This window comes from Pseudopipra pipra, chromosome 5, assembly GCF_036250125.1.
Source record: "Pseudopipra pipra isolate bDixPip1 chromosome 5, bDixPip1.hap1, whole genome shotgun sequence".
Taxonomy (NCBI): Eukaryota; Metazoa; Chordata; class Aves; order Passeriformes; family Pipridae; genus Pseudopipra; species Pseudopipra pipra.
Genome location: NC_087553.1, coordinates 38,789,703 through 38,815,673, shown reverse-complemented (window position 1 = coordinate 38,815,673; position 25,971 = coordinate 38,789,703). Strand labels below are relative to the sequence as shown.

Below are 25,971 nucleotides of genomic sequence, written 5' to 3'. Positions count from 1 at the left end.
GTAAGATGCATGTTTGGAGACTTGTTCCCCCTTTACAGCTGTTTAACCTCTTGGCATTTATCAGTCACTACCTTTTATTAGTTGTGAGCATTATCATATTTGGATGGTGGGGAGGTTCAGTTTTTTGAAACGAAGAGGCTCAGTTCCTAGCTAATATTGCAAATTAATATTGCAAACATATGAAAGACTTTTTAATCTCCTTTTCTTAAAAAAACTAATACAATAAAAGGCCTGCAAGCTTAATCAATACAGCATTACTTAAAACATCTTTCAAAATTCTTTAGCACTTTTGACTATATTTGTATGACTGTTCAAGCTATCTGCTTCAGATTTCAAGTAATAATTTCAAAAGCATTAAGCCTTTTAAATTTTTTGTGGGGGTATTAAGATTATTCTTTGACGACATATTATACTACAATCTAAATCTTTTCAGATTTCTTAAAAGAACTTATATTTTGGTTGTGTAGTAAATGGACTTTGTTTTCATGGTGTGACAGATTCAGGATATTTATTTATTTGCTTGTTTGTTTGATGCTAGAAATTGCTAAAACACGTCAGAAAACCGCATTGTCTGATTAAATTTTTTTATTGATAGAGGTGAATGGATCATATTCCAGTACTTGTTTTGGCAAAGAGTGGCTTCATATTTTAATGCCAGGAAGTTAGGAAGAATATTACAAGTGGATGCTTACTGAAAATGTAAACCCAAATGATCATTTTCGTGTGTGTGTTTGATTAATTTTCATGTTGAGTGGTGCTGCACTAGGGTCTTTCTACTTTCCCCATGACAAAAAAGAAATTTAGGGGCAGCATTACAGTGAAGGAGAAAGGAAGAGTTGTAGAAGAGCACTCTTGAATCTTGAATTGTTAAGATTTTCATGCCATCTTTTGTGCTTACACATACTGTAGGGTTATAGCTGAAAGGAAGGTGGCTAATGTGTATCTTCATGCTCCAGCATACTCCAGTTGATGGAATAGCTTTTGTAGGTGATAGACTTACATGTTTATGATGGGAAGCAGCCTTGCAGCCAGATGGTTTTGGGCATATGTGTTTATAAATAAGTAGCTTTAAGTCACTTTGCCTCCTTTGGAGCTGTGCTGAGCACAGCTGAGATTCAGACAGCTGTGTTTTCAATGTCATCCCCCTTTTCTGTTCTGTGGCTTGCATCTCTCTTCTGTTTGCTTTGGTTTTTCTATTGAATGTACGGGCAAAGGGGTGGTTAATACTCCTGCCCTGGAGAATTACTGTGAATGAGAGTGTATATTCTGCCTCTTTGCAAGCTACTTAAGACTTAGATACGGGTCTCCAGGAGGAAAAATGCATTATATTCCTGCTTGTTCTATCCGTAGAACAGTCAAGCTGGGTGTGTACACATCTTTGGCTCCTTTTTTTTACTGCTTCCTGACATGTATTGGATGCTGATACATGTAAGCCTTTTATCTTCTTTTTTAAGTTGAGTGCTGTCCATGGAAGATACTTCAAGAGAGGTTGATAATCTGGTAATGAAAATTCAGGCTGGATCATAGAGACCCTAGCTATCTTTGGAGTCAGCAGCTGGGGAGGTGGTAACAAAGTGGAACTTTGCAGCAGAGCTGGAGGTGGTTGGATCTGGCAGCGTTCGGTATAAAACCAAGCTCTCTGAGGGAGATACATTCAGTACAGATCTGTAAAAGCATGGATGGCTTATGTTGAGTGAAGTAGGGAACAGTAGTGCACTATGTCTTTTAGTGCCAGAACTAGGAAGCAGCAGATAAAACCAGCAGACGGGCAGGTGTTTGAAAGAGGAACCTTGACACAACAGATCACCAAAGTGGGAAATGCTTTTTCATAAGATGTTGCAAATGCTAAACACTTATATAGGTTCAGAAGGCAACCAGCCAAATTCACAGACGATAACTATTAAATACAAGGATACTAATCTGCTCAGGACTTCTTGTGTCATGAAGTGCTGGATGATGGAAGAGCATTCCGCTGTATGCTTTTCCAGTTTTATACCCTTTCCAGGTGCCTGCTACGGTTATTGTTGAAAACAGGATATATGAGGATATTTCATGGGCCCTGCTTCAGAAACCTTTTGCTCTTGTGCCTGTAGAAAGTGCACTAAGATTTGAGATTGCATTGTAGATTTACTACTGAAAGCCTGTGTCACTTAGGACTGGTTTTTCTGTAGTATGCTTTTGATAGCAGTCCTAGTTTGATGCTATATTTAAGGTCTTGATGAAATTTTCATAAAATAATGAAAAAATTGGTGATTACCTGTATGGTACCAGGACTGTACTTGGATGTTGTGTTTCTCATTGTATTTTCTTATTTCATTGTAAAGGTTAGGATTCCTTTTGTTTTCCTTTGTGAGATAAACTTGTTAGATTGGAGGATAATAAATTTTTAACTGACTGACAAGCCACATTTAAACCTCCCAGTCTGTGTATTGGGAGGAAAAAACCCCATCTAAACAAAACCCAAAAGAAAAGGACGGAAGTATTTAGTTTCTTTGCAGTCTTCCTGAAAGCAAAATGCAAAAATCAAATAAAATGTCCAATGGTAGATCGGTAAACATGGAGTCCTCAAGTGTTCCACCCATTTTATTTTGCTCTGCAACAATTCTGAAAGCATCTCTCAGATGGAACAATATATGCAGCATTTTCTTGTACTGCTTAGAATGAGGATTGTATATTTGTTGTTATTTATTTACCTTGTCCCACTTTTGTTTATTCCTATTTTAGCTTTCTAATTTGCAATTCAACTTCTTTAGCTTTGGAAGTTATTAAATATTTCACTGTGCCTTAAGTGATTCTGTATTTTTAGACAAAATGGAAGCACCGAGAGCTATAGATGCAGACTATATAATACTGTCTTTTTTCCGAGTTAGTCTCATGACATTGTTAAGGCTCAGTGCTGCATTTACAGAGCCAGTGTTCTCATTTAGCCTTCCTAGTTTGTGATTAAATGGGAGTTGCTGCTTGTCTTACTATGAGTTGGCTGACAAAAGCTAAATCTGTCACAGGTGCTACAATTTGTGTATCAGAAAATTTGTTTTCCAAATACTAATTATTCCCAAAATATCTTACTTCACACAAAGCACAGATAACACAGTCAGCAGATTTGTCCCAGTTTTATCATTGTGCTTTAAATTAGGGTTTGTCTTCTAGGGCTTGTAAAGCGAAGATGGTAGAAATTCAAATGCAGGAGAACCAATTGATTTACAACCTCTGATGTGTTTCTGCACTTAATTCTTCCAATCAAAATGCTTGAAATGTATGTTATTCAAATAATCACTGCTAAATTTCACTACTGTAACTAAATGAACTGTTGTCTAGGGACATAGGATAGTGGGAAAAAACAGTGTTGTCTCTTGAGAAGTCATTTAATATAGGAAGTGTTTTATGTCTGAAAGACCTAGACCTAAGCTGGTCATATGCTTAAACTATTAATTTGGGAAGTTACTTTAATATGATGGAAGCTTATCAGGAATTATCTTTCTGGTTGTTATGGGAGAAGAATGGACCCTCAGTTATTGAAACTGAGTGGAAGCGTTCAGTTTATACCCTCCTCAGATTCTGTCATGTATGGAGTGAAAACACACATGTAGGTACCTGTGCTCAACACTGAGTTGGGTTCCTGTCACCTGTCCTTCACTGCTCCTTGTCATGGTGAGTCTTTGTGATAACCCGTTACAGCCCCAGTTGCCAGTATGGTGTATTTTGACATTGAAGGGCCAGGATCTCCCTAGATAGGAGTTTGTAGTTCAGATAGATAGGCTGTTTTCAGTTAAATCTTTTGTAATGAATCCAACAGTTATCTGGGTGAGTAAATTTTTGACACTAGATGCAGAATGACCTGCTAAAATGGCAATTGGAACTGGGTTTCAGCAGCTTTTCCTTTCATTGCTGAGAATTACCTAGGAATCCCTTCTAAGATTAGACATCTATCTTAAATATATATTCAAAATATTTAGTTTATAGATTGACCTACACAGAAAAGAACATTGAATATTGTAAATGAAATTTTTAGCAACAATTTTTGCATTGCAAACTAGCTTAAGAAACTGTTTATTTATTCCCTTAGGATGAACATATTGTATATTTCTAGATTTCTAACAAATGCAAACATTGATGGGATTTAACTTCTAATAGCAGTGATTCACAGCTCTAGCTGTTTGGCTTGTGTATAGTAATACTGCTTTGTATTTTATTTTATTTCTGTAGGACTATTTAACCATTCACAAGTATGGCAATGCAGCCAGAAATGATCTCTGGAACACATTGTCAAAGGTAAAATGCTTTAATCTATTGCACTAAGGGATAAGCAGGAATTTACTGTGCTACTGTTCTTGGTGAGATTAGAAGTGAATAGTGCATGTTGAGATCTTCAAACCCCAGAATAAATACAAAAATTGATGCCAAGAAATTCCATTTGAGTTAGCCTAGTAGCAATGTCAAAATATGGGTTTTTTTCAGCATTTCTATTCTTTGTTATGTTAGAATATATTTTTTGCATGTGCTATGTCGCTGATGTGTAGCGAAAGATACTTTATAGAATCTGCTGTCATTGACTTCAGTGGCAGCATGCTAAGGCCCATACGCTGTAAAAGACTTGGCTTGTGTTTCTAGAACCTGGTCTGGGGATTTATAAGGAGAGAGTATAAGTTTCATAAAGTGAGCCAAGCATGCCTGAATTTCTTCCCTACATGGCTAATCTGAGCTGGTACAGTCAGAGAGTTTTGGCGTAGGTACCAGCCCAAGCCATACAGAACATGGCAATCTAATTGTAACTATTGACATCAAAGTTAGATTTCAGCTGGAGGTCAAGACATCTGCATTTATCTAGACAAGCAGGTATGTACATGTCAGCTAGGTGTCCAAGCTCCAGTTGTTCTGAGTGAGTCTTAAGTTGCCCATTCATAGACTTCTAATAGTGTTTACCTTAGTTTATCCTGCCTGACTTCCAGCTGCCACATGATATAAGCATGTCCATTATAGGTTACACCAGTTCTGAAAGAATGTGTTGAGTATTTTAGGACATGTCGTTTGATACTTGGTGAATAGGAACAACTGGAGTCCCAGAAATCTAGTCAATATAGTCAGCACAGCATAGAGAGCAATTCAGTTGGCTAGCCATTATATGATTATTTTATAAAGAGCCTGAACTTCTGACTGTTGACTAGGGACTTGAGATAGTTGCTCAAATATAGGCAGCTAGGGCCAGAATAGGCGCAGTAGGATGTTCAAGACGTTAAGGTGTGTCTAATAGATTTAACATAATTGTTAAATTATGTTATATGATATATGGAGAAATCTGTGCTCTTCTGAAGTGGCAGGTAAAGGTCAAATGACATTAACGACATACATGTGGGCAACTGAACCAAGTCCTATGTCTGTACTGAGTGCTAATGAATTGAGGCATGTAATATACAGTCAGGCTTTTAAATCTGTGTCTTAATCTGAAGCTGAATGCCACTGCAAAAGTCTTTCTTGCTTCTCACCTGGTCCTTTTCTCTGTTAAAGCCTTTGGGGCAGTTCTGGGTGATGGAAGGTCAGAGGGACGAATGTAGTCTTGAGAGAACCGCAGAACACACAGCTAATAAAGTAGAACAAAAATGAGACCGTATTTTGGTCCGTAACCACTATGGCTATACTGCATGCTCATATCTATTGTTACAGCTAATTCTGTTTGCCTCAGCTGTAAATCCATTTGTTGTCAACCACTTTGTTCCAATTGCAGCTTCAGTTCTGAAGACATCTTTTGCTTGTATTCATCAGAGGTTGCTCGGTCTGTGATCTCGGACTGTGTTTGACAGCTAGGAACATTTCCGTCACTGAAGAACAAATGATGCCTGTCATTCTCCTCATGCCAAGTCTCATCTCCCATGAGACTTGACAGTATCTCTTTCTATTTCAGCTGAAACAACATTTTTATTGACATATGGAATCAAATATGAACACATTAATCCTCCATGTGTTTATGACAGGTGCAGTTTATGAAGCAGCAGGGGTTATCTTGGAATACATAGCCTCACTTTGGACATAAGGGACAATATTTTCAAATAACTAGTCATTTGATTTTCAGAGCAGAGGAGCTCTGTTAATTTAGAGCCCTTCAAATGTGCCTTGTTGGAGGTGCCCTAGATCAACTAACACTTTTTTAACCTTAGCTGGTCAAGAATATATTTTGGAGACAGCCACCCAGTATTTCTGTGACTGTTGTTAAAATCCTGTAAAGCAGGTGCCTGAGTGATGTGGGAAACATGATTTTCTGACTGTCACTCTCCTCTCTGTTAAGATTACTCAACATTTATCTTTAAGAAGTACAGAGGCTTTTGGTTCAGTTATGTAGCATGTGTATTGGGTGTAAACGTGCATGTGTGTCTTGCACACACATGTGATGGTTATTTCAACCTCCCAAACTAGTTATGATCTCCAGGACCAAAAAAAAAAATAAAAATTTTATGTGTTGGGTGATGATACTGCTTCAATGTATTGAAACTTTTCTTTTTCCTTCAAGGCTTTAAAAAGGGTTGGAAAATCGGTAAATATCCAAGAAGTAATGGATCAATGGACACTACAGATGGGTTATCCTGTTATCACTATCTTGGGAAATGAAACTACAGACAACATCATAGTCATCTCCCAAGAGCGTTTTGTTTATGATAGTGATGCTAAACCCAAGGATCCTTCTCGTGGAGACAACAGGTACTTATATTTCTCAATATCTTTCAAGAAGCTGTACTAGTTTAAGTAAGTGCTTTATGTGAAGATGGCCCTTTAGAAATCTGAGCTTTGCTTGGTGTCAATAGCATGTGGTGACCCTTCTGTTTGAACTGTAAAGTTGAGGCTAGTTAAAAGAATTGAAAAAAATTTCCCGTTTGCACCCTGACAGTTCTCTGTGACAGCGTCTTTCATGACACATCTGTTTCCTCTCCTTTTCTTTTGATTTTGTCACACTCCATGAAGTAATTTGGAATGTGGTTGTAAGGTCTGATACTTCTTTTTAAGAAATTGTTTGGAGTGGACCTCTCCATGCTAGTACATTGATTAGGCAGATGTAAATGGATGTCAGATACATACTCTGCTTGACTTGGGAAACAGTCAGGAGCTGAACTGGACCTCTGTGCAAGGCAGGGGGTTCTAGTGGTTTCATTTTTGAAACCAGCTGAACTGGTCCTATGGGAACTGTAACATTGGCTGAAATTGGCATCTCTGCCTCTACCCTTTTTCCACTTATATTGGTTTTTTCCTGCTCCCAGCTGACTCCACACACTTCCTTCATTCCAGAGACAAGCTGACATTCCTGGCTCTTCCTGGAGAATCCTCATTGTTTAAAGCAGTTTTGGCATCGTATTTTAAGGCCAAGAATATAGAGCTTATGATAGAGAATTGCAAGATAGCCTTTGAAGTTTCTGTGTTGACCTGTTCATGTTGGTGGGAAAGAGGACACACTGTCGACCTGAAATACTCTGTTTGTCCAGTAGATTTAAATTATTAAAATTTAATATGAAATTTTGTTTGACGTGTCTGGACGTGTCTTGTAGAATATTCCTGTTGAGGAAGGCCTAAAAGTATAGTTACATTTATTGGAAAGTGTTTAGAAGTTAATTATCCTTTTCTAGAACATGAATATTATGGAACTCAAACATGACACAGAATAAACGGTTGTTTTTCTGGCTGTATTGGAGCAAACTAAGAGGGTATTAAACATCTGTTTAAGTTCTGGGCTGAAATGATTTCCTTTTTGAAAAAGAGATAAAACAACTGAAGGTAGAGTGTTGGAAGTGTTCATGACACTGTTCAGTGCAGCAGGAGAGAGATTCTCCCTTATTCACCCGAGAATTTCTTTTGTCCAAGTGTATATATGCGTAATGTAATGTGAGTGAATTTTACTACTCAGAATAACAAAGATTATTAGTTTTTTGATTGACTAAAACAGATATGTTAAGCCTTTTAAGTATTGCAGAGACTTTCTTAAATAGATTTTCTAGGTATTCAGTATTGATTGAAATAACTTCTGCTGTATTTCATGTGTAAAGACTACTGGGTGTGTAAATGATATCAGGAGTGATGTGGTGGGTTGACCTGGCTGGATGCCAAGTGCCCACCAAAGCCGCTCTATCACTCCCCTTCTCAGCTGAGCTGAGAAAGACTCATGGATCGAGATAAGCACAAGGAGAGATCACTCACCAGTTATTGTTACAGGCAAAACAGACTTGACTTGGGGGAAAAAAAAGTAAAATTATTGCCAATCAAATCAGAGAAGGGTACCATATAAATACAATGAAATCTTAAAATACCTTCCCCCCAACCCTTCCTCTTTCCAGGCTTAACTTCACTTCTGATTTTCTCTACCTCCTTACCCCTGAAGTGCAGGGTAATGGGAATGGGGCCTGCAGTCAGTTCATCACTCATTGTCTCTGCTGCTCCTTCCTCCTCAAGTGGAGGGCTTGTGACACTCTTCCCCTGCTTCAGCATGGGGTCCCTCTCACGGGAGACAGTCCTCCATGAACTTCTCCAATATGAAGCATTCCCATGAGCTGCAGTTCTTCACAAACTGATCCAGCATGGATTCCTCTCACAGGATGCAGTCCTTCAGGATCACACTACTGCAACATGGATCCCCTGTGGAGTCACAAGTCCTGTCAGCAAACCTGGTCTAGTGTGGGGTCCTTTCTCCAGGGGGGCCACAGGTCCTGCCAGGAGCCTACTCCATCCTGAGCTTCCCATGAGGTCACAATCTCCTTTGGGCACCCACCTGCTCCAGTATGGGGTCCCCTACAGGATGCAGGTGGATCTGTGCTCCACTGTGGACCTCCATGGGTTCCAGGGGCACAACTGTCTCACCATGGTCTGCACCATGGACTGCAGGGGAACCTCTGCTCTGGCACCTGGAGCACCTCCTCCCACTCCTTCTCCACTGACCTCAATGTCTGCAGGGCTGTTCCTCTCACATATTCTCTTTTCTTCAACTACTCTTTCCCAGCAGTATTTTCCCCATGTTACCCCAGAAGCACTACCACTGTCACTTATGTGCTTGACCTTGGCCAGCACTGGGTTGATCTTGGAGCTGGCTGGCACTGGCTCTGTTGAACATGGGGGAAGCTTCTGGCAACTTCTCACAGAAGCCACCCCTGTAACACTCCTGCTACCAAAACCTTGCCATGCTAACTCAGTACAAGTGAGAATTAAATTTAGTTTTATTTTCATACGTGACATTAATTCATAATTTAAACTGTGTCTTGTGATATGTGGAACAGTATTATTCTACACCAGCAGGACCAGTTCTGCTGGGTTTCTTAGGAGATTTTGTCCACAGATTTTATCACAATTATTATTTCTAAATATTGGAAATAAGATTTAGTGCTATAGAAAGCACGAAGAAAGATACCAACATGAGCCCTGCCAGGAATTTAGTGTCCTAACAGGCAGTACAGTACATATGTGTATCTCCTTTGGCAAGTCTTTGCCCTTCTTTTCCTTCTTTGGATTTGTTTTTGTTCTGTGCTTCCATGTCCTTTTAACCACAAATGAGAAGGCCCTTGCCCAAGGAAAGCTCTACAGATGAATTGTCTACTCCAGCCAGTTAGAAGACAAAGTTAATTTGCCGCTTCCCAGTTGAAGTTATTTGAAAGTCATATTATGTAAGTATAAATACAAAAGAACAGGAACCATATGCATTTAGCAAAAGGTGAAACTTACCTATGCCATTCACCTTTCAAAAAACATCCATCAACTTACAATAAAGTCTTATGACTTAGTTATAAATCGGTGCCTGGAGTGTTATAAAACTGACCATGCAATTTGTTCGTGCACTGTACACAGGAACATGTGGTTAGATATGTGCAATGGCTCTGTGTCATTAATGTCCTTTCATATCGACATATTAAGTAAAAAGCAAGACTGACATACTGAAAATAAACTTAATCTTTTAGCCAGCAGTGACCTAGATATTTTTCAGGGTTTTTTTTGTGTGATATGTTTTTTTTTCCCCCCACTGGAGAAGTCACTATTACTTCAGTTAGTGTGAAAGCAGTAGACAGGGAAAATCACATTACTGTGTGGCCATTTGATAATTCATGATGCGTTACTCTACCTTGGTTTTTAACATCAAAAGAGCTGAGCTTTGTATGACATGATACAGCTTTTCTACAGGTACACCAAGAGGAGTGATAACTGGAATGGAAAGAGCACATTGAGGGACATTAAGCACTAGGGGGTTTGCTGATGTTTGATGATGAGATATATCTATCTATCTGTATATCTATATATCTATATATCTCATCAACATGCAGTCTTTGGAGGTGTTACGTATCAGTGGCCTCATTCACAGTCCAATAAAGTTGGTACTTATTTCCCCTGAATGACCTATGAATTTAGGTGTTATACATGTGGCTTCCTGGGGAGCCATAGTAGGCACTATAAATAATGGGGAGCAAATATTGTTTATGCCACATTTGAGGTCACGGTCTTGCAGGGCAGGCAACATTGGCTTCCTTAGGGTAGTTTAACTGTGGATAAATTTTGATGATCATTTTAAACACCATAAAGAGTAGAGCTGCACAAAACACAGGAAAATGTACAGGTCCAGGCTTTTCCAGGAGTTTATCATCTAAACAGACAATACGGTTTGCACTGGAAGGCTCCAGGGAAGGCTCTTAAAGCATCCATCTGCCATATAGTCTTTAGTTATCCAGAGGTGGGGCTGTAGTTTGGTATGGCACAGCAATAAATGTCAATTCTATTGCCTTCAAAATGATGAGGAGTTTAAATTTCTGGTTCAGATGCTCTCTAGGCAAATTTAACTTTGCCTTACTGTAGAAAGAGTCACTTTAGAGTAGGTCTTTCAGATGTATCTGCTGCTTAAGAAATGTAAATAGTCAACCAAATGTCTGTGCTTTTCTTTATGCTGTGTATTTATGCAGCAATTAACTGTTAAAAATGAAAGTGAAACTGCATATGTAATTTTTCTCTCTGAAACCATATAGAGGAATACAGAAACGGCAAGCAGATTTTTTAAGTGATAAATGGTAAAAGTTGTTGATACCTTTGGCAGTGGTTGATGCCTAGTCTATTATTGTAAGTATCTTTAATTCTTCTACAGAAGAGAATGATTACATATAGTTGATTTTCCAATCTCATGTATATTTGGGCTCCATGTCTTTATACCCGCAAAAAAATGTGTTTCAACAGCCATACATATATAAACTGTGATTTAACTCTGTACATAGAATCGACTGTAGGGCATGCTAAACTCTAATATTTGACCTGAAATTATAGAAGGTATACAATTTCACTTCTTTGCAAACTGAACACAGATTTTGCTTGACACTTACATGGTCACATCCATAGTTCTCATTTTATGAGAAAATAAAACTAACAGTGACAGACACTGTTTCTAGAAATGTCATTCCTTAGAATGGCCAAAATCACCGGCCTTGATTTGAATGTCAAAGCGTATGGTTGGTACAATGCTTCAGTAGAAATTTCAACTTATCCAAGCAAAACTTTAAAACTCCTATAATAACTGTATAATTCATATTCTACCCCCATATAAAAATCCTTTATTTAAGTGTAGGTTTGGTCCTGGACTCCTGTATACCTCTGTGAGAATGGATTATGCTCTTACATTATAAGGCTACAGGGGAGAAGGTGATATTACATCTGACAGGGTTCACTGGGTTTCCCTGCTGACAGAAAATGATGATTTTGAGGCACTAGTCTCATCCATCATTACAAGAATGGCTCACAGATATGACAAGAAATTTTATGAAAAATAATCTGTGGTCTAGGCAATAAACTAACCAGTTTTGATGAAATCCATAAACCTTTTATATACTCAATTGAAGAGCAGACTAAAGCTTTCTGCTTGTGGGTATGTTTTGCCTTTTAAAAATATATAGAGTTTGTATCTTCAAAAGTGGAGAAATAACCTTTTTAATGTTATCAAAATAATTAAGTTCATGTTGCTGGGATAATATTCATTTATACAGTCTTCTTATCATGCATGCAGTTTCCATAGCTAATCTTTGCTTGTTCATGATAATATCCTAAAGGGAAATGTCTTGCCGGGTGTTGAACACAGCTAGCTGTGAGGAAAGAGAAAAAAGGAAGATATACAAATTGGGATATGAACAGGATATTCATGTGTGCTGTGATGTAGTAATCCTCTGTGCCTTTCTCCATGTACTGGAACCAGGGAAAATTCAGTTGAATGGTGCAAGCCAGGAACATGACCATCAAAATCAGAGCTGTACAGGCTCATGGGCCTAACACTGCGTAGTAATTATGACAGCTGAAAGACTTTACAATGGATGGCAGAGCTGCTCAGCAGTCACTCCAGCAGTCATTCAAGATGAATGATTAACTTCAGAATTTATTTCCATTCAGGTCTCTTCTGAATTCCCACACAAAGTTCATTTATTTATTCAGGCTTTGCAGAAAAAGGGCTGTGCTTGTCCCCTTTACTGATAATTATTTGCATAGTAAAAGCATAGCTGTGTTTGGATATCACCATGTGTCTTCTTATTCAGTTGTAGGATGTTGTCACTTGAGCAGTGATGGGGAACTTACTCTGTCCACTTATCAGCTAAGGAGCTGGTTAAATACAAAACAAAATGTTAGGAGCACAAGGGGAATGCTGATTAGTATCTATGAGATGTTCTTAGAGCAATTGTGGATTAATGTAGCATATGTAGTATTAATTATGTAATAAAAAAGGACCATAATATGGACAAATATTATTCCATAAACTGAGGAAAGAGGGCAAACAAAATATAAATAGAAAAAGAAGTGCTCATTTACCTCCCTATCTCTGGGAAGTATCCTCTAATCTTCCATTTTCTCATGTCCTCTAAGTGTTTTCTTTCATCTTTGCTATACCTGAAACATTATGCTTGTGTCAGCATTTGTACCAGAAACAACTTTTGTGTTGCTACCTAGGGAGTAGATGTGGTACCCTAGTTCATTTGGATTGACCTCAGTGCCTCTATATCAGCTGTAATAATGATGAAGGGAACAGGCTCCAGCAAAGGAAGGTACGGTGTATTAGACACAGGGGAAATGGAATTAACAGAAATCAGATGAAAAAATCAAGAGTCCGTAGTGGATCACAGAACTGTGTGTGAACACTGCCAGATACTGATTTAACCATTTTTTTAGCTAGTCAAACGGGGACTTGAAAATACTTTTTCTTGCAGAAGAAAAGCGTGGGGCTCTCCTTCTCTTTACACATGCACTGGAGCAGAGGCCAGGTCTGTGACACCAATTGATCTTGTCCTTTGATGGGTATTGGGACAGTCCTTAACCCCAGCAGCCTGAGAGAGGACAGTGCTGTGCAGAGTGCTACTCCTCCAAAGGAGTGGGCACAAAGGCTGCCTCTGTGAGTGACCTGGAGGAAGCCTGCCTGCCTCAGCACGTGCCAGAAGAGTGCCTTTGCTGTTGGGTGCTGGTGTTTGCCAGCCCAGCCCTTGTACTGTGCTCTGCTTGTTGAAATATGATTTTTTTAATGTAAAAGCCACTGGAAAGTACTATTTTTTGTGTTGCCTTTTCATTTTCTAGAGGCTTTTCTGATTGTTGCATATTTTTTTAAATCAGAATAGGAAGTGCTTTTAAAATCTGTTCCTGTACATATCTGTGCTGGTGTCTCCAGCAAGATTATGATTTTGCTGCTTGCACAGATCTCAGAAATGCCAATTCTAATTTAGCGCTTTATTTCCAAAACTATGTCACAGCTTCTATTTGCAAGAAACTTCTCTCACTGGGAAACTTCCAGGATGCTCTGGCATGTAGTATGTGGGCAACTTTTAGTGTTAGAATTTGCAGAATTCTAAAGAAGACAAAATTGGTGTATTGTGTCATTGCTTCCTGTGCAGTGGCAGCACTGGTATCCTGACGGAAGCTAGGCTGACAGGGAAAAGCTGCTACTGCATTTTATTATCACTCCAAAATGTGTCACTTTTCTCATCTTATTTGCTAATACTAACTCTCAGGAATTCCTAGATACCCAAACTAGTTAATTAACTCACAGTAATTAAATCAATTCCATGCTGAGAGAAGAAGCATGTACTTGAGGGCAGAACTATGTTATAATGTAGAGTGAAGTGGGGAGATGAAGAGGAGAATAAGGGCAGCAGTGCTGGTGGGGAGCTGCTTAACAAGCAGGGGGTAAGAGAGGGAATGCTGCATGGCAGGATGCAGACATGAGCTGGAATTTGGAGCATTAAAGTTGTATAGCTGGAACAGGCAAATATGGAGTATGAGGGAAATGATGTTTAAGGTGGGGGCTTTAGTGAGGTAAGGAGCAGTTTGGGGAAAGCCCAGACAGCATTTGGCAGAGCCAAGTTTTATAGGAGGGATGAGGGTGGATAAATGGCCTTTTAGAAGTCAGAGATGTGAGTTCCCCATTGTTGATCAGAGGATAAAGCTTCTAACATGCTCTGGTTTTTATGTTTTCTTCCTTCTGCTTTTTTAAGTTGCTGATAATGGGTTTCTTTTCCTTGTGTCTTTGTGTGAGCCTTCAAACTCAATAGTAGAATTTTAGATTTTATGGAGGAGATACTTCGGTGGGGGACTCTTAGGGAAGTTTACTGAGGAAAGAGAAACAATCATAGGAATTGTGTTTTGATTTTGCTTAAAACTACATTATTCAGAGGAAAAATCAGAACTGAACGTTGGAATATGCTGAAAAATGGTTAGTACAAAGTCTCTGAGAACATATTGGAGGATTGTAAGCATAGCTAAAATGCTACTCTTATTCCTGCTAGGGCAGTCCCTTCTCAGCCGATAACGCATCCTTCTGTTCCATTCAGAGAAATCTCACACCTGCACTCTAGTCAAGGGGCTATGCTCATGGGTGAAGGACAACACAGAGATGGGGTTTGCATGATCAGCACCACGTGTGCAATTCTGCAAGGATGTTTTGCACTGGTGCAAGATGGAACAGAGGATGCTGGAGAGATTAAGAGCTGTTACTGCAGAGTAAAGAGGCAGCTGTTGGTATAGACAGTTAAAACTGCTTAAACCCAGCTTCTTTGTATCCATCTTTGATTCAGCACCGAAGGTTGCTTGTCAATTTCGAAAAATGAAGTGGTTTGTGTTTTGCTGTAAAAAAGGTAGTGTTAGGCAGGAAGGAGACAGCATGTACTGACAAAGAATTTGTAGTATTTGTTCTTTGCCCACAACATTTTTCTAGATTTAGTAAGGTACACAGCTAGCACTGGCATTGAAATGAGTCAGTTTTAGAAAGCATCATGATATTTATAACCACCTCCTTTATAATTTATTTTTGGATGAAATATTACACAGAACTTTATAGAAAGTTTGGTAATCAGATAATTATAATTATATTATATTATCAGACAATACATTTTTTTCTTTTCAAACTGGATAATTTAATTTAAATTTACTCATTTAAATTACTTTGTGTCTACCATTAAAAAGGCAGCCAGACCAAAGTTAGATAGGATGCCAAAGACATACAGCTGTTTTCTAACAGACTGTGTAGGCTGTCATCTTGAGGCAGACTCACAGTGCAGAGCCACACTTGAGCTCTTTCATGCTAGGACTGCTGTTACAGCGCTGAATCCTTTTCTTATGTTTAGGAATTTGTGTTGTCATTACATTGGTAAAGGCATTATATTTGGCATAAGACTCTTGGAGAATGTAATTTCCCCCCCTTTTTCCTTTTGTCAGCTCTAGGATTTGCTTATTGTCAAAAATTATTCCAAAGATTCTTGTAAAGAAGGAATTAGGACTATGTCAGAGTAAAGGAAAACCAAAAAATCTGCATCTTTAATACATTGCTGTTAACCATGTTATGACCACAAAGGAATTGTGCCTCTAAAATATATTTCACCATGCTGACATTGAAAATACTTTTCCCTCTGTACCTTTGTATTTATATTCTTATACAGGAGAAAACCTAAAGGATCCTAGACGTTGTTCTTAGAAGCAGCTATCAGCCCTTCATTTAGAGTATACCAGTATGATTGCCTTTTTTAATATGAGTTTCTAAATGAAAGCATACATAATAGACAAATACATAAAATTAGCAGCTATATTGAGGCAGAACTCACTCTCAAGACTAAAATATGTTTCCTAGTCATTCTTATGCAATGTTAAATATTTCTCCAAACTATAAAGATTATCCATAGTTTCATCCATGTGTGCAGCTAAGTATAATTTGTATTTAAAATATAATAGTCTCACAATTCCAAATACCTCTCAAAACCCAGAGTTTTGCTTCCCTCTGAAATGTATATTAGCTGTATTCAACTGCACATCCAATCAGAGCCTTTGAAAATCTCCAAGTAGTTAAGAGGCAAGACTGCTCTGTAAATTGATTTCTGTTCATCCGTGAGACAGACATCTGTTAAGTTCACTTCTATTAAAAACTTGAAGTATTCTTAAAAAACTGACACCTCAGATGTGGAGCCCGTTCAGATCTATCAGATGGTGAAGCCATTCTCTGCCTGGCAGCACCTATCAAGATCTGGCCCCATTGGGTTGTTTTGGTTGGTAGATTGGTCTGACTAAAAAATTGAATTCCTCCATAGGTGAGGCATTAGTGAGAAAGAAGAGCAGAACTGATACAAAAAGCTTAGTTAGGTTTTGGCAGTATTTGGTATAGAAGGTAACATGAAGACTGCTAATTTTTAAGTAACATGTTCCTCATTTGGATTTTTGTCATCTGCTTACACAATACTGTGTATTACGTTGCACACTAAGTTAATTATGTCTGGACCCCTGGATGAAAAAAATTACAGTCTATATTACAGGCAGATACAGTTTCTTAAAGATTATACTGGAACACTGTCCTTAATTCACAGACCCCATCAAAGTCCACTAAAGTTTTGTAAAGGGGCAAGAAACTTCTCTGCCCAGCACAGTGCAGAATGATCTCAGAGTAAGCACTTCCACAACCTTTTTCTTACCATCTTTTTCTGGTTGGTCATGTAGTCAGTGTTGTTAACTTCTCTGTCCCTTTTTTTTTTGCCTTAGCTTACCTTTTTATTGTTGACCCATCTGTTAGTCTTAGGACTCCTATCTGTTAGTCTTGGGTGAGGACAGTACCATTGTAGCCCCAGGATCCCAATGTTAGCACTATTTCCTTTCCTCATTTTGCTTAAGTCCAGCAAACCTTTGATATGCATCCTCCAATTAATGTGCTGTGTGTCACACTTACTGTGCCCCACTGTTTCGTTTCTGCACGGCATACAATGCTGCAGTCAGAAATTCTCTGTCTGCAGGACTCATGAAAGTCCTGTCTGATTCAGACACCAGCAGGCCTTTTCCAGTTACTACGTACTGTCCTTTCTGAATTCAAGTTGGCTAACTGTGATATGTAACTTGATGAAAAAGTCTGGTGTTGTGTGCTCTTTCATCCCCCTTGTAGGGAATCCAACTTAATCAGTTACCTTACCAGTGTTATTCACCTGTTTCTCATTGTTGTTTGTACTAAACTTCTTGTTCTTACTCTGAACACAGGAATTAAGATCACACTGGGCATATGCAGATGACCAGTGAATACCTCAAGCTGTGCTTAGTGGATCTCAGTTACTTGATGTTCTTCCTGATCCATTTTTCATCTTGTATTTGTCTTAGCTACAAAGTTAATGAAATCTCCCCTTCCTATGTGCCATCTTCTATGCTGACAGAGTACAAGGAATCCCTTGACACCCTGTCTCAGTGTAGGAGGTGTAATACTTATGAGAGAGGGAATAACATCATATTCTGTTGTGTTATGCCTCTGGGCAAAGCCTACAATCGCTTTACTGGCACGTATTAAATCTAATGAAATCTCTGTGTTCTTCAGTCTTGTGAGAATGATATTCACAATATGAATATATTGTCAGCTTCTTATCCATTAAACAGAACTAACAATCTGTAGAATCACACTTAATAAAAGTATGTGATTTCCTGTAATATTCACATGAGCTTCCCCGAAACCTGAATTACTTCTTACTGAATGATGTACTATACTATATAATAACCTGGGAAAATCTCTGGGATGCTTTTAAATTATCTTTCTCAACACAATCTCTCTAGAAAGTGTAGCTTACAAAATTGTATCCTGCTGAGTTCTGCTTCATATATAATCTCTTTCTGTAGTAGGAAGCTTGAAAGCTGTTCTGCTGTTCAACAACTTTCACTTGTTTCCCTTGACCACCTTATCTCAGCCTAGGAATAAATGCTTCCAGATATCACTGCAACAAAGCTCATAATTTTGTACATTAGTTGAATACACTTTCAAGTTTTCTGTTAATAATAAATTATCTTTGAAACTTCACTATGTTAACATTCAAAATTCACTGAAAACAAAGGCTTTCTTTTGACTTATATTGTGGTTCAGCCCCAGCCAGCAACTAAGCCCCATGCAACCACTTGCTCACTTCCCCCATTGGAATGGGGGAAGAGAACTGAAAGAGTAAAAGTGAGAAAACTCATGGCTTGAGATAAAGACTGCTTAATAGAGAAAGCAAAACCTGTGTGCACAAGCAAAGCAAAACAGGGAATTTACTCACCACTTTCCATGGGTAGGCAGTTATTCAGCCATCCCCAGGAAAGCCAGGCTCCATCTTGCATCACAGTTACTTGGGAAGACAAATGCGGTCACTCCAAATGTCCCCAATTCCTCCTTCTTCCCCCAGCTTTACATACTGAGCATGATATCATATAGTATGGAATATTTCTTGGGTCTGTTAGGGTCAGTTGTCCCAGCTGTGCCCCTTCCCAACTTCTTGTGCACCCCAAGACTCCTTGCTGGTAGGGTGGGATGAGAGGCAGAAATGGCCTTGATGCTGTGTAGGCACTGCTCAGCAATAGCTAAAATTTCCCTGTGTTACCAACACTGTTTTCAGCACAAGTCCAAAAAATAGCCCCATACTGGCTACTATGAAGCAGTAGCCCAAACCTTCCAAACCTTGCTGACAGAAGTTGCACTTGTCTTGGTAAGAAGTAATGAGAGATCTCTACTCTCATCCTTCTATATTTATTTGATGTCCTAATGTCACACAATCCTTTACTTAGTTCATATTATCAACTTTGTGTGCCTTTTAATTTATGATAAGCATTAAGATTATTAGCCAGAAACTTTTGCAGTCATGCAGCTAAATGCATCTTTTACTAACCACTATTTGTATATGTCTCTGGAGATCAACCAAGTATTCAACCAAAGGAAAAGTACAAATCTTCAAATTTTAATTTTTGTTCTATAAGATTTACTTGCTTTCCGAAAGGTCAGATTTTCTCGTTACTTTGCTTTTGTGTTCTTTTGTCCCTGAAATCCAAACAACATAAGTTCTTGCAGATGGCTCATAGCAAAATATTCCCTTAATAAGAAATGCTTATCAGCATCCTAACTTATTCAGGGAATCACCAATGTTTGCAAGGGCCACACTGGGAAAGCGTCCCCTCCTCAGACTCAGTGCTGCTCACCTAAGATATGTGTGTGTACATGAGATTTCAGCATTTCCATCTGGAGAGAACTGAGAACAGGAAACTAATGCCAAGGAGTTCTTGCTCTCTGTTTCTCATCTTCACCCACTCTGGACATACCAGACTGTTATCTTTAACTGAAGAGTCTGAGTTGGTATTTTGGTTATTAAGTTCTAGTGGCAAAAAAAGGGGGTAGGTGTTTTAACCAGTCAGTTTTACTCTTGGATTCTTGTTTTATACTTTTTACTCTTGAACTATTTTTATGCCTCACTTTGAGTTCAATAGCTTTAATCATATCTCTCAGTGATATAAGGTCTTAGATTGTTATGTTCTCAAAATACTTTACAAAGATTAGTAAGTGTTACTGATGAACAAGTAATGGATTCCCATCCCACAGAAATTTTCAACACATCAAAACATTTCCCTCTATTGAATCAGGACAAAAATCAAAGCAAAAATTGGGGAATAATTAGTTTAAAACATTCATTTCAGTTCTGTAATTTCACTACCTTACATTTCAGTTTCAGTCATTTTAACTTCTCCCTGCATTTTTTTGAATCAGTGAACTGAAAGTTCTTATTTAAAACAGTAGTTATAAAATGTTGCAGCAGTGCCTGTTTTAAATACTGTATTTGAAAATCTGTGCTGAAGCCTTCTTTTTCTTACAAGCAGCTTGGTTTTGAAAAGTTTCCTTGGGAAACTCAGGTTTAATTATGAGAGGTCAACATCAAGTGGAGGGAGAGACCCATTTAGTTGCTTGCACAGATGACTGGTGCCATTCAAGGTGTTCTAAGGTGTCTTACTTTGCCTTGTGCTGCCATTAGAAGGGTGGGAGCATCCTTAGGTGCTCTGTCATATCTAACAGCCCATGGCAGATGTCTCAAGTACCCTGTGACAGCTCAGTTGACATCACCTTGCACAATTGAATTAATGCCAGAGAAACTGAGTCACAGAAGATGATGGTTGGGATTTCACCAGTGCCAGCTAATGCCTACATGAAGCTTGGCACATTATGGTTACTGGGAAGATGAATCTTGAAAATGTATGGGTTTACATCTCAGCAAAAACATTCATTAACGTGAAAAAGTAGTTGAAGAGGTGTGCAAAATCTGAAATGCCAGGAACCTTTCCTTTTCTTTTTTAATGACAAATACATACTGAGAGCACACTGGTGGTGCTCCCAAAATATAAATAATAGGCCTACACTACTCACAGACAAAGCAGGAAAACAGGTGAGTGGGCTCCCTTTTTCCTCTTTTCTCTGTAAAGCAGAATACTGTGATAGAAAAGTGCAAACAAAGTTTGACTCTTCCCAGTCACACCTGGAGAACAAAGTCTGTACAGATCACTCAGTGAGTGGAAGCTGTCTTCTTGAAAAGTGAGCCAGATACGTCTCCCTCACATAGATAGAAAAAGTTGGCCACAGCTGCTTCTGCAACAGCAGCAGAAGTTTCTCTGAGAATGAAGAGAAATGGAATGAGAAAACAGATAAAGAGAGAGAACAGCAGCAATAAAGTAGGAAAAATATGTTTCTGGAGATGCCTATTAAAAGGAAACCCGTGGTTCACCTGGGAAACTAATAGTCAAGAGAGTGAGATTTGGAGGTTCTGGAGAGCACCAAGAACATCAGGAGGTCTCTCATATTGGGGAGATAAAAGTTAAATTTGCCAGTACTAGTCTCCCTAACTAAATCCACACATATTTTCTGAGGAGGAGTAGCTTTTGTGACAGCTGGATCACCTTTCAGAGAAGGATCTGTCCTTATTTCAGTGGGATTTATCTTAATTGGAGGCAAAATAATGTCAAGTAATATAAAATTCTTCTCTGTATAGATACTTCAATATGCAAAATACATTTCTATGAAATTCCTTCTGAAAATAACAGGTGTCCATGTGTATGTTCATACATGAATATTTGTGAATGTGTATATATGTGCTTAAATCATCTACATAGGCAGCTCTCAGTATCTTTTATTTTGCAGTTTAACTTTTTCAGTAGGAGCTGAAAGGTCATAAAAATTCCATGCAAATGCAGTTTTTATTTTTTTTCATATGCCAGTGTTCCTGTTCTTTCAAATAATGTAAAAGCTTTATGCAAATTTTGCCTCATTTTTCTCAATCACAGTTTTCCAGCATCTTTTTCATTCTGGAGAACCAAGATAGAACTGGATATGTTTTTAAAGGTGATATATTTCCAAGGAGGTTTTTTGGACAGACACTAGTGAATGTCTAGTAAGGTATAAGGTAGTTAAGAGAGTAGTGAATATAATCTGGTGCATCACTTTGCAGCATTCCCTGAGTGCCCTCACCTGTTGAACCCAGAAATTACTGACAATGTAGCAGAAGCAGCAGGACACAAAACACACTTTCATCTCATTGCTCCAGTTCACAGTCCAGAATATTGATTAAGCCTACAAGGAGGGTAACTTTGTGTGAGGACCCCAGATAGAGAACTGCAGAAGCTTGTGCACCTAGTGGACATTCTTTTCTGCTGGCCATGCTATGGAGTGTGTCAATGTTCAGCACAAGGAATGGGCAGACTGATAAAGCCATAAGCACCTTCAAATGCCACAGCTCAATTATCCAAAAAATGTCTGCCAGGGCATGTACTCATGTGGAGCTTATCTTCAGTGCAGGAGTAGATCTGAGTTTTCCCAGTCATGATACCAACACTCAGAGAACCTAAAATCACATGGAACCGTTTTCTTCTCCCACTTGGCAATAAATGCCATGTTTCCTTTCTACTATCATTCATAGCTCTTTCAGCTGTATGGTTGCCCAAATATCTCCCCCTCTGCTGAATCGCTGCTGTATGATCAAGTATTTCCCAGCACACATGATTCTGTTCTAAGTAATACAAATCCCTGTGTGTGCTGAGGGCTCTTTGCAAACGTGTGGGGAGCCGGGAGCAAAGTGTGGAGGCAGAGCAGGGGTCTCTCTCTCTTCCCCAGACTCCAAGTCAGGCCAGCAAATGCCACCCTTGCAAGCCAGCCCATGTTGACTGCAGTTGTGGAACATCTGGGTGGTGTTTGTAATTTTTGTAATTCAGTGCATCAGGCTTCTGGATAAGTGGAAAGGAGCAAAACCAATTGTTTTTTTTAGCACCATGGGCTAGTTTTGCAATGCTGCGTACTAGCAGGAGAGAAGCTGATGCTGACATCAAGAACCGGCCCACACTCACACTATTTTAATGCAATCAGTCAAAAATTATGTACCTGGTATCAAAGTGGTATTATACAGTGATATCTGAGTTGAGGCCATTCTCTTGCCATGGTGCCTTGCTTAACTGCATTAGTACTCCCCCTAGACCACCTACTCAAAGACCAGCAAAGGTACCACCTGTATCATTACTGAGTGCTTCCTCTTGACTGTTTTACAAAATGATGTTGCAGGCCTGTCAGGGAAATGTCCACTCTTTCGCTGACTGGTGAAATGGTACTTTTGAGAGTTCAGGAATAAAGGTCATGAAGACATGCAGGAATTCATCCTTTCTGTCCTCGCCCCCAAAATTGATTTCATACAGTCAATTTCTGCTTATTAAGAAAAAGATGTTATATAAAAATTTTAGGTAAATTATAACATTTACTCCAAATGAGAAACAATTTTTAATACCCTATAAGGAATTTGGGGTCTGATTACACCAGTATATCACCAAACCACATGCAGCAAGTTTTGTCAGGTTTGCATATGCACAGGTGATAATAAATGGTGCAAAGAAGTGGAGATCCATCCCATTCATTTTGTTTTTATAAACCAGCAGCAAGAAAAGCCAATTGTAGCTTTTTCAGAAGTTACTAGAAGAGTATGTTATTTTTAAACTGGTAGTCTTTTTCTACGTAAATACAAAAAAGTGTTCTTCTTTATATGAAAAATCATTATTTCCTCTTTTGCGAATAATTTTGTAAAATTAGGAAAAGCCTTGCAAAAAAGTCCTCATATAATTATAGTGTGTGAAAAATGTAAAATATAATTTAGGAGGTTTTTTTAAATGAATGACTTTTTCATTGTTTTATTGCTAATAGCAAATGCATTTCAAAATCAGAGTAACTTCTTAGAATCCACAGATCTTTACAGTGCTACTAAAATTGTGTTTTGATGTCTTTGACATGATCCCTGATTGCTGTGAGAAGAATCAGTTCAGTATTTTTGTTCTTAGATTCCCCCTCCTTTGTCTTGCAGCTACTTGTGGCAGATTCCATTAACAATTGCAGTAGGAAATACGAGCCACATCTCATCAGAGGCAATTATATGGGTGTCTAACAAATCAGGTAAAAATAAACTTTCCTCCCAGTGGAATCTCATAAAGCATACTTGTGTTTTCCTCAACTGTTTCTTTGGAATTGATCCTAGATAATTGTTTAGTTGCTCTGCACCCAGGTTTAACTACTTAAAATGAATTACAAAAAAAAGGAGAGCTGGGAAGGGAGGGAGGAGGAATGAAAGATGAGCAACAAGCTAGATTTATAATTATTGCAGAATTTAGACAGTATGATGTAAAGCTTTTATGTAGAAATATGTAACTAAATGCTAAGTATTTTATATTTGGCAACACATATCAAATCATTGATGAATGCAATTCATTTATTGATTGGTGAAAGTGAAATGTATTATTTTATAGCAAAGCATCTGATGAGTATGATTTAGTAAATTTAGAATTCTATAATTTTTGACTCTGATCCGTGGTCTGAACCAGGGCTAAGAAATGTTTGCTGTAACTAAAATTTTCCTTATTGATCTATCAAAAGTATTTGTTCTCTCTATTAGATAACCATATGCTGGACCTCAAAAGTGCATTATTTTGCTTATTACTTTTTTTCTTCCTCCTCAGTTCCCACATGATCGTAACAGTAATAGTTATTGTCCTGAGGACAGTGAGTGCTAGATACCAGTGGTTTTTTATCACCTAAAAAAAAAATCCCGCCATAGCAATGTCCTGAAATATTTATTTCCCTAGCACTTCATGTTACATTGTCTGACAATTTTGGACTGGAATTGAAGAGAGTGAGGGAAGACATATGGAGACTTGAATAGAAGGATTATATGGAAGGGAAACGAAGGATCCACGCATCCCCTTGACACATCGGCTGTACAGGGAGAACTGATCCCTTCCTGTAAAATTAGAAGGGTATAGAGATTTCCCTCTGATAGAAATTTATTGGGAGAGATGAGGGTGTCAAACCTGTGTGAGACTTCTTTTCCTCTTTTATAAGTTACTATAATATATTAGTGACATAGAGCTCAATACCCAGTAGGAATGGAGATGTATGGTGCGTGATCAGTAGAAATCTGAGTACCCCAAATTTCTAGTGGTATAGGGTGTATTTCTTTACCCTGATCATTTGCAGCCTATGAGAAAGCAACATGTTTTATACCGCTCCCATGATATAATGATCTAGAAATGTGCCTGTGATCAGGGCACTTTTTGTACCTGGGAAACATACTCTAGTAAGAGCATACAGATGCTGCTTCACTTCTCAGAAACTTACTACATTGGCCATACTTTTTAATATGAACATCTCTGAAATACTTCAAAACCTGTTTGCACTTTCACAGCCTGCGTTAATGACCTGCTCTACTTTTGTCCTTTAGGGCTTGACTGAACTCTCATTGAAGTTATCAGAAAGATTCCCACTGACTTCAGAGAGAGTTGATCACCCCATCTCATCTCATTAGGTTGCACATGCATGCCTCCTTCCCTTCGCTCCTGCCTTCAAAGTTCATTATATCACTGTTATCTACACAGATGGTTCCTCATTGCTTTTTGCATGCAGAGTGCTGTGGAGGAACAAGTCCATAAAACTGCTACCCAGTCTTTTAAGATCTACTGTTCCTATTGGAATGCCTTCAAGAAATCAACAAATTAATGATGGCCAGTGTAAGCAATTGTTTTGGGGTGGCTACTATATAGAAATTAAAGAGGAACCTTTCCGAGTCATCTGTCTCCTGTATAGCAAATCAATGGCACTGTGATCTATTGCCATTATCCTTGTTCATCCTCATTACTTTCACTCACTCATTCACTTACTGTGCCTCATTGAAAATGAGGCTGTAAACTTATGACTACATCAAGCATGTCCTCTTGCTTCTACTTATTGTTATCTAGCTCAGCTGGAGAATTCCTCAACATAAAAAGTCAGTAAGAACATCCCTGAATGTACTCAATGTATGATTCATTGTACATGCTGTTATGTATTGAGGCTGGTATAGAGGATTTTGTGTTACTCCTGGAGTTTTTCTGCAGCTGGTATGTTTGCTTTGTGGGGATGTGGGAGGGATTCTGAGACTCCCAAGGACAGTTCCCAGGATTGATTTTTGTGGACCGGAAGAATCATGAAGACATTCTGTTGTACAGAGGATACAATTTCAGTGTTGTCCCAGTGAGTAGTCTGGGAACAACTCTGCAAGTTGGAGGTGAAACAAACTACTCCAAAGGATATTTGGAAGATTGGGAGTGGTCACATTGTTCTTCAAGTGAGTATAATTGAATGAGATACTCAAATCAAGTTTGGAATCAATGCTGTTCATGAGGATGGTTTCTGTGCCCTTTGAG

The 25,971-nt window shown here is 38.6% G+C and overlaps 1 protein-coding gene across 3 annotated transcripts in view; it reads left to right on the top strand.

Moving 5' to 3' along the window:
- The window catches only part of TRHDE (thyrotropin releasing hormone degrading enzyme), a 209,829-nt gene that overhangs the window by 130,047 nt on the left and 53,811 nt on the right, over window positions 1–25,971 (top strand). For 2 of the 3 annotated variants that reach the window (XM_064655637.1, XM_064655635.1), the window contains 3 exons: window positions 4,207–4,272; window positions 6,503–6,690; window positions 23,601–23,689. In XM_064655637.1, coding sequence (XP_064511707.1) covers window positions 4,207–4,272; window positions 6,503–6,690; window positions 23,601–23,689 — 343 coding nt within the window. The remainder of the gene's footprint in view (window positions 1–4,206; window positions 4,273–6,502; window positions 6,691–23,600; window positions 23,690–25,971) is intronic. The other variant, XM_064655636.1, reaches the window with a different exon arrangement.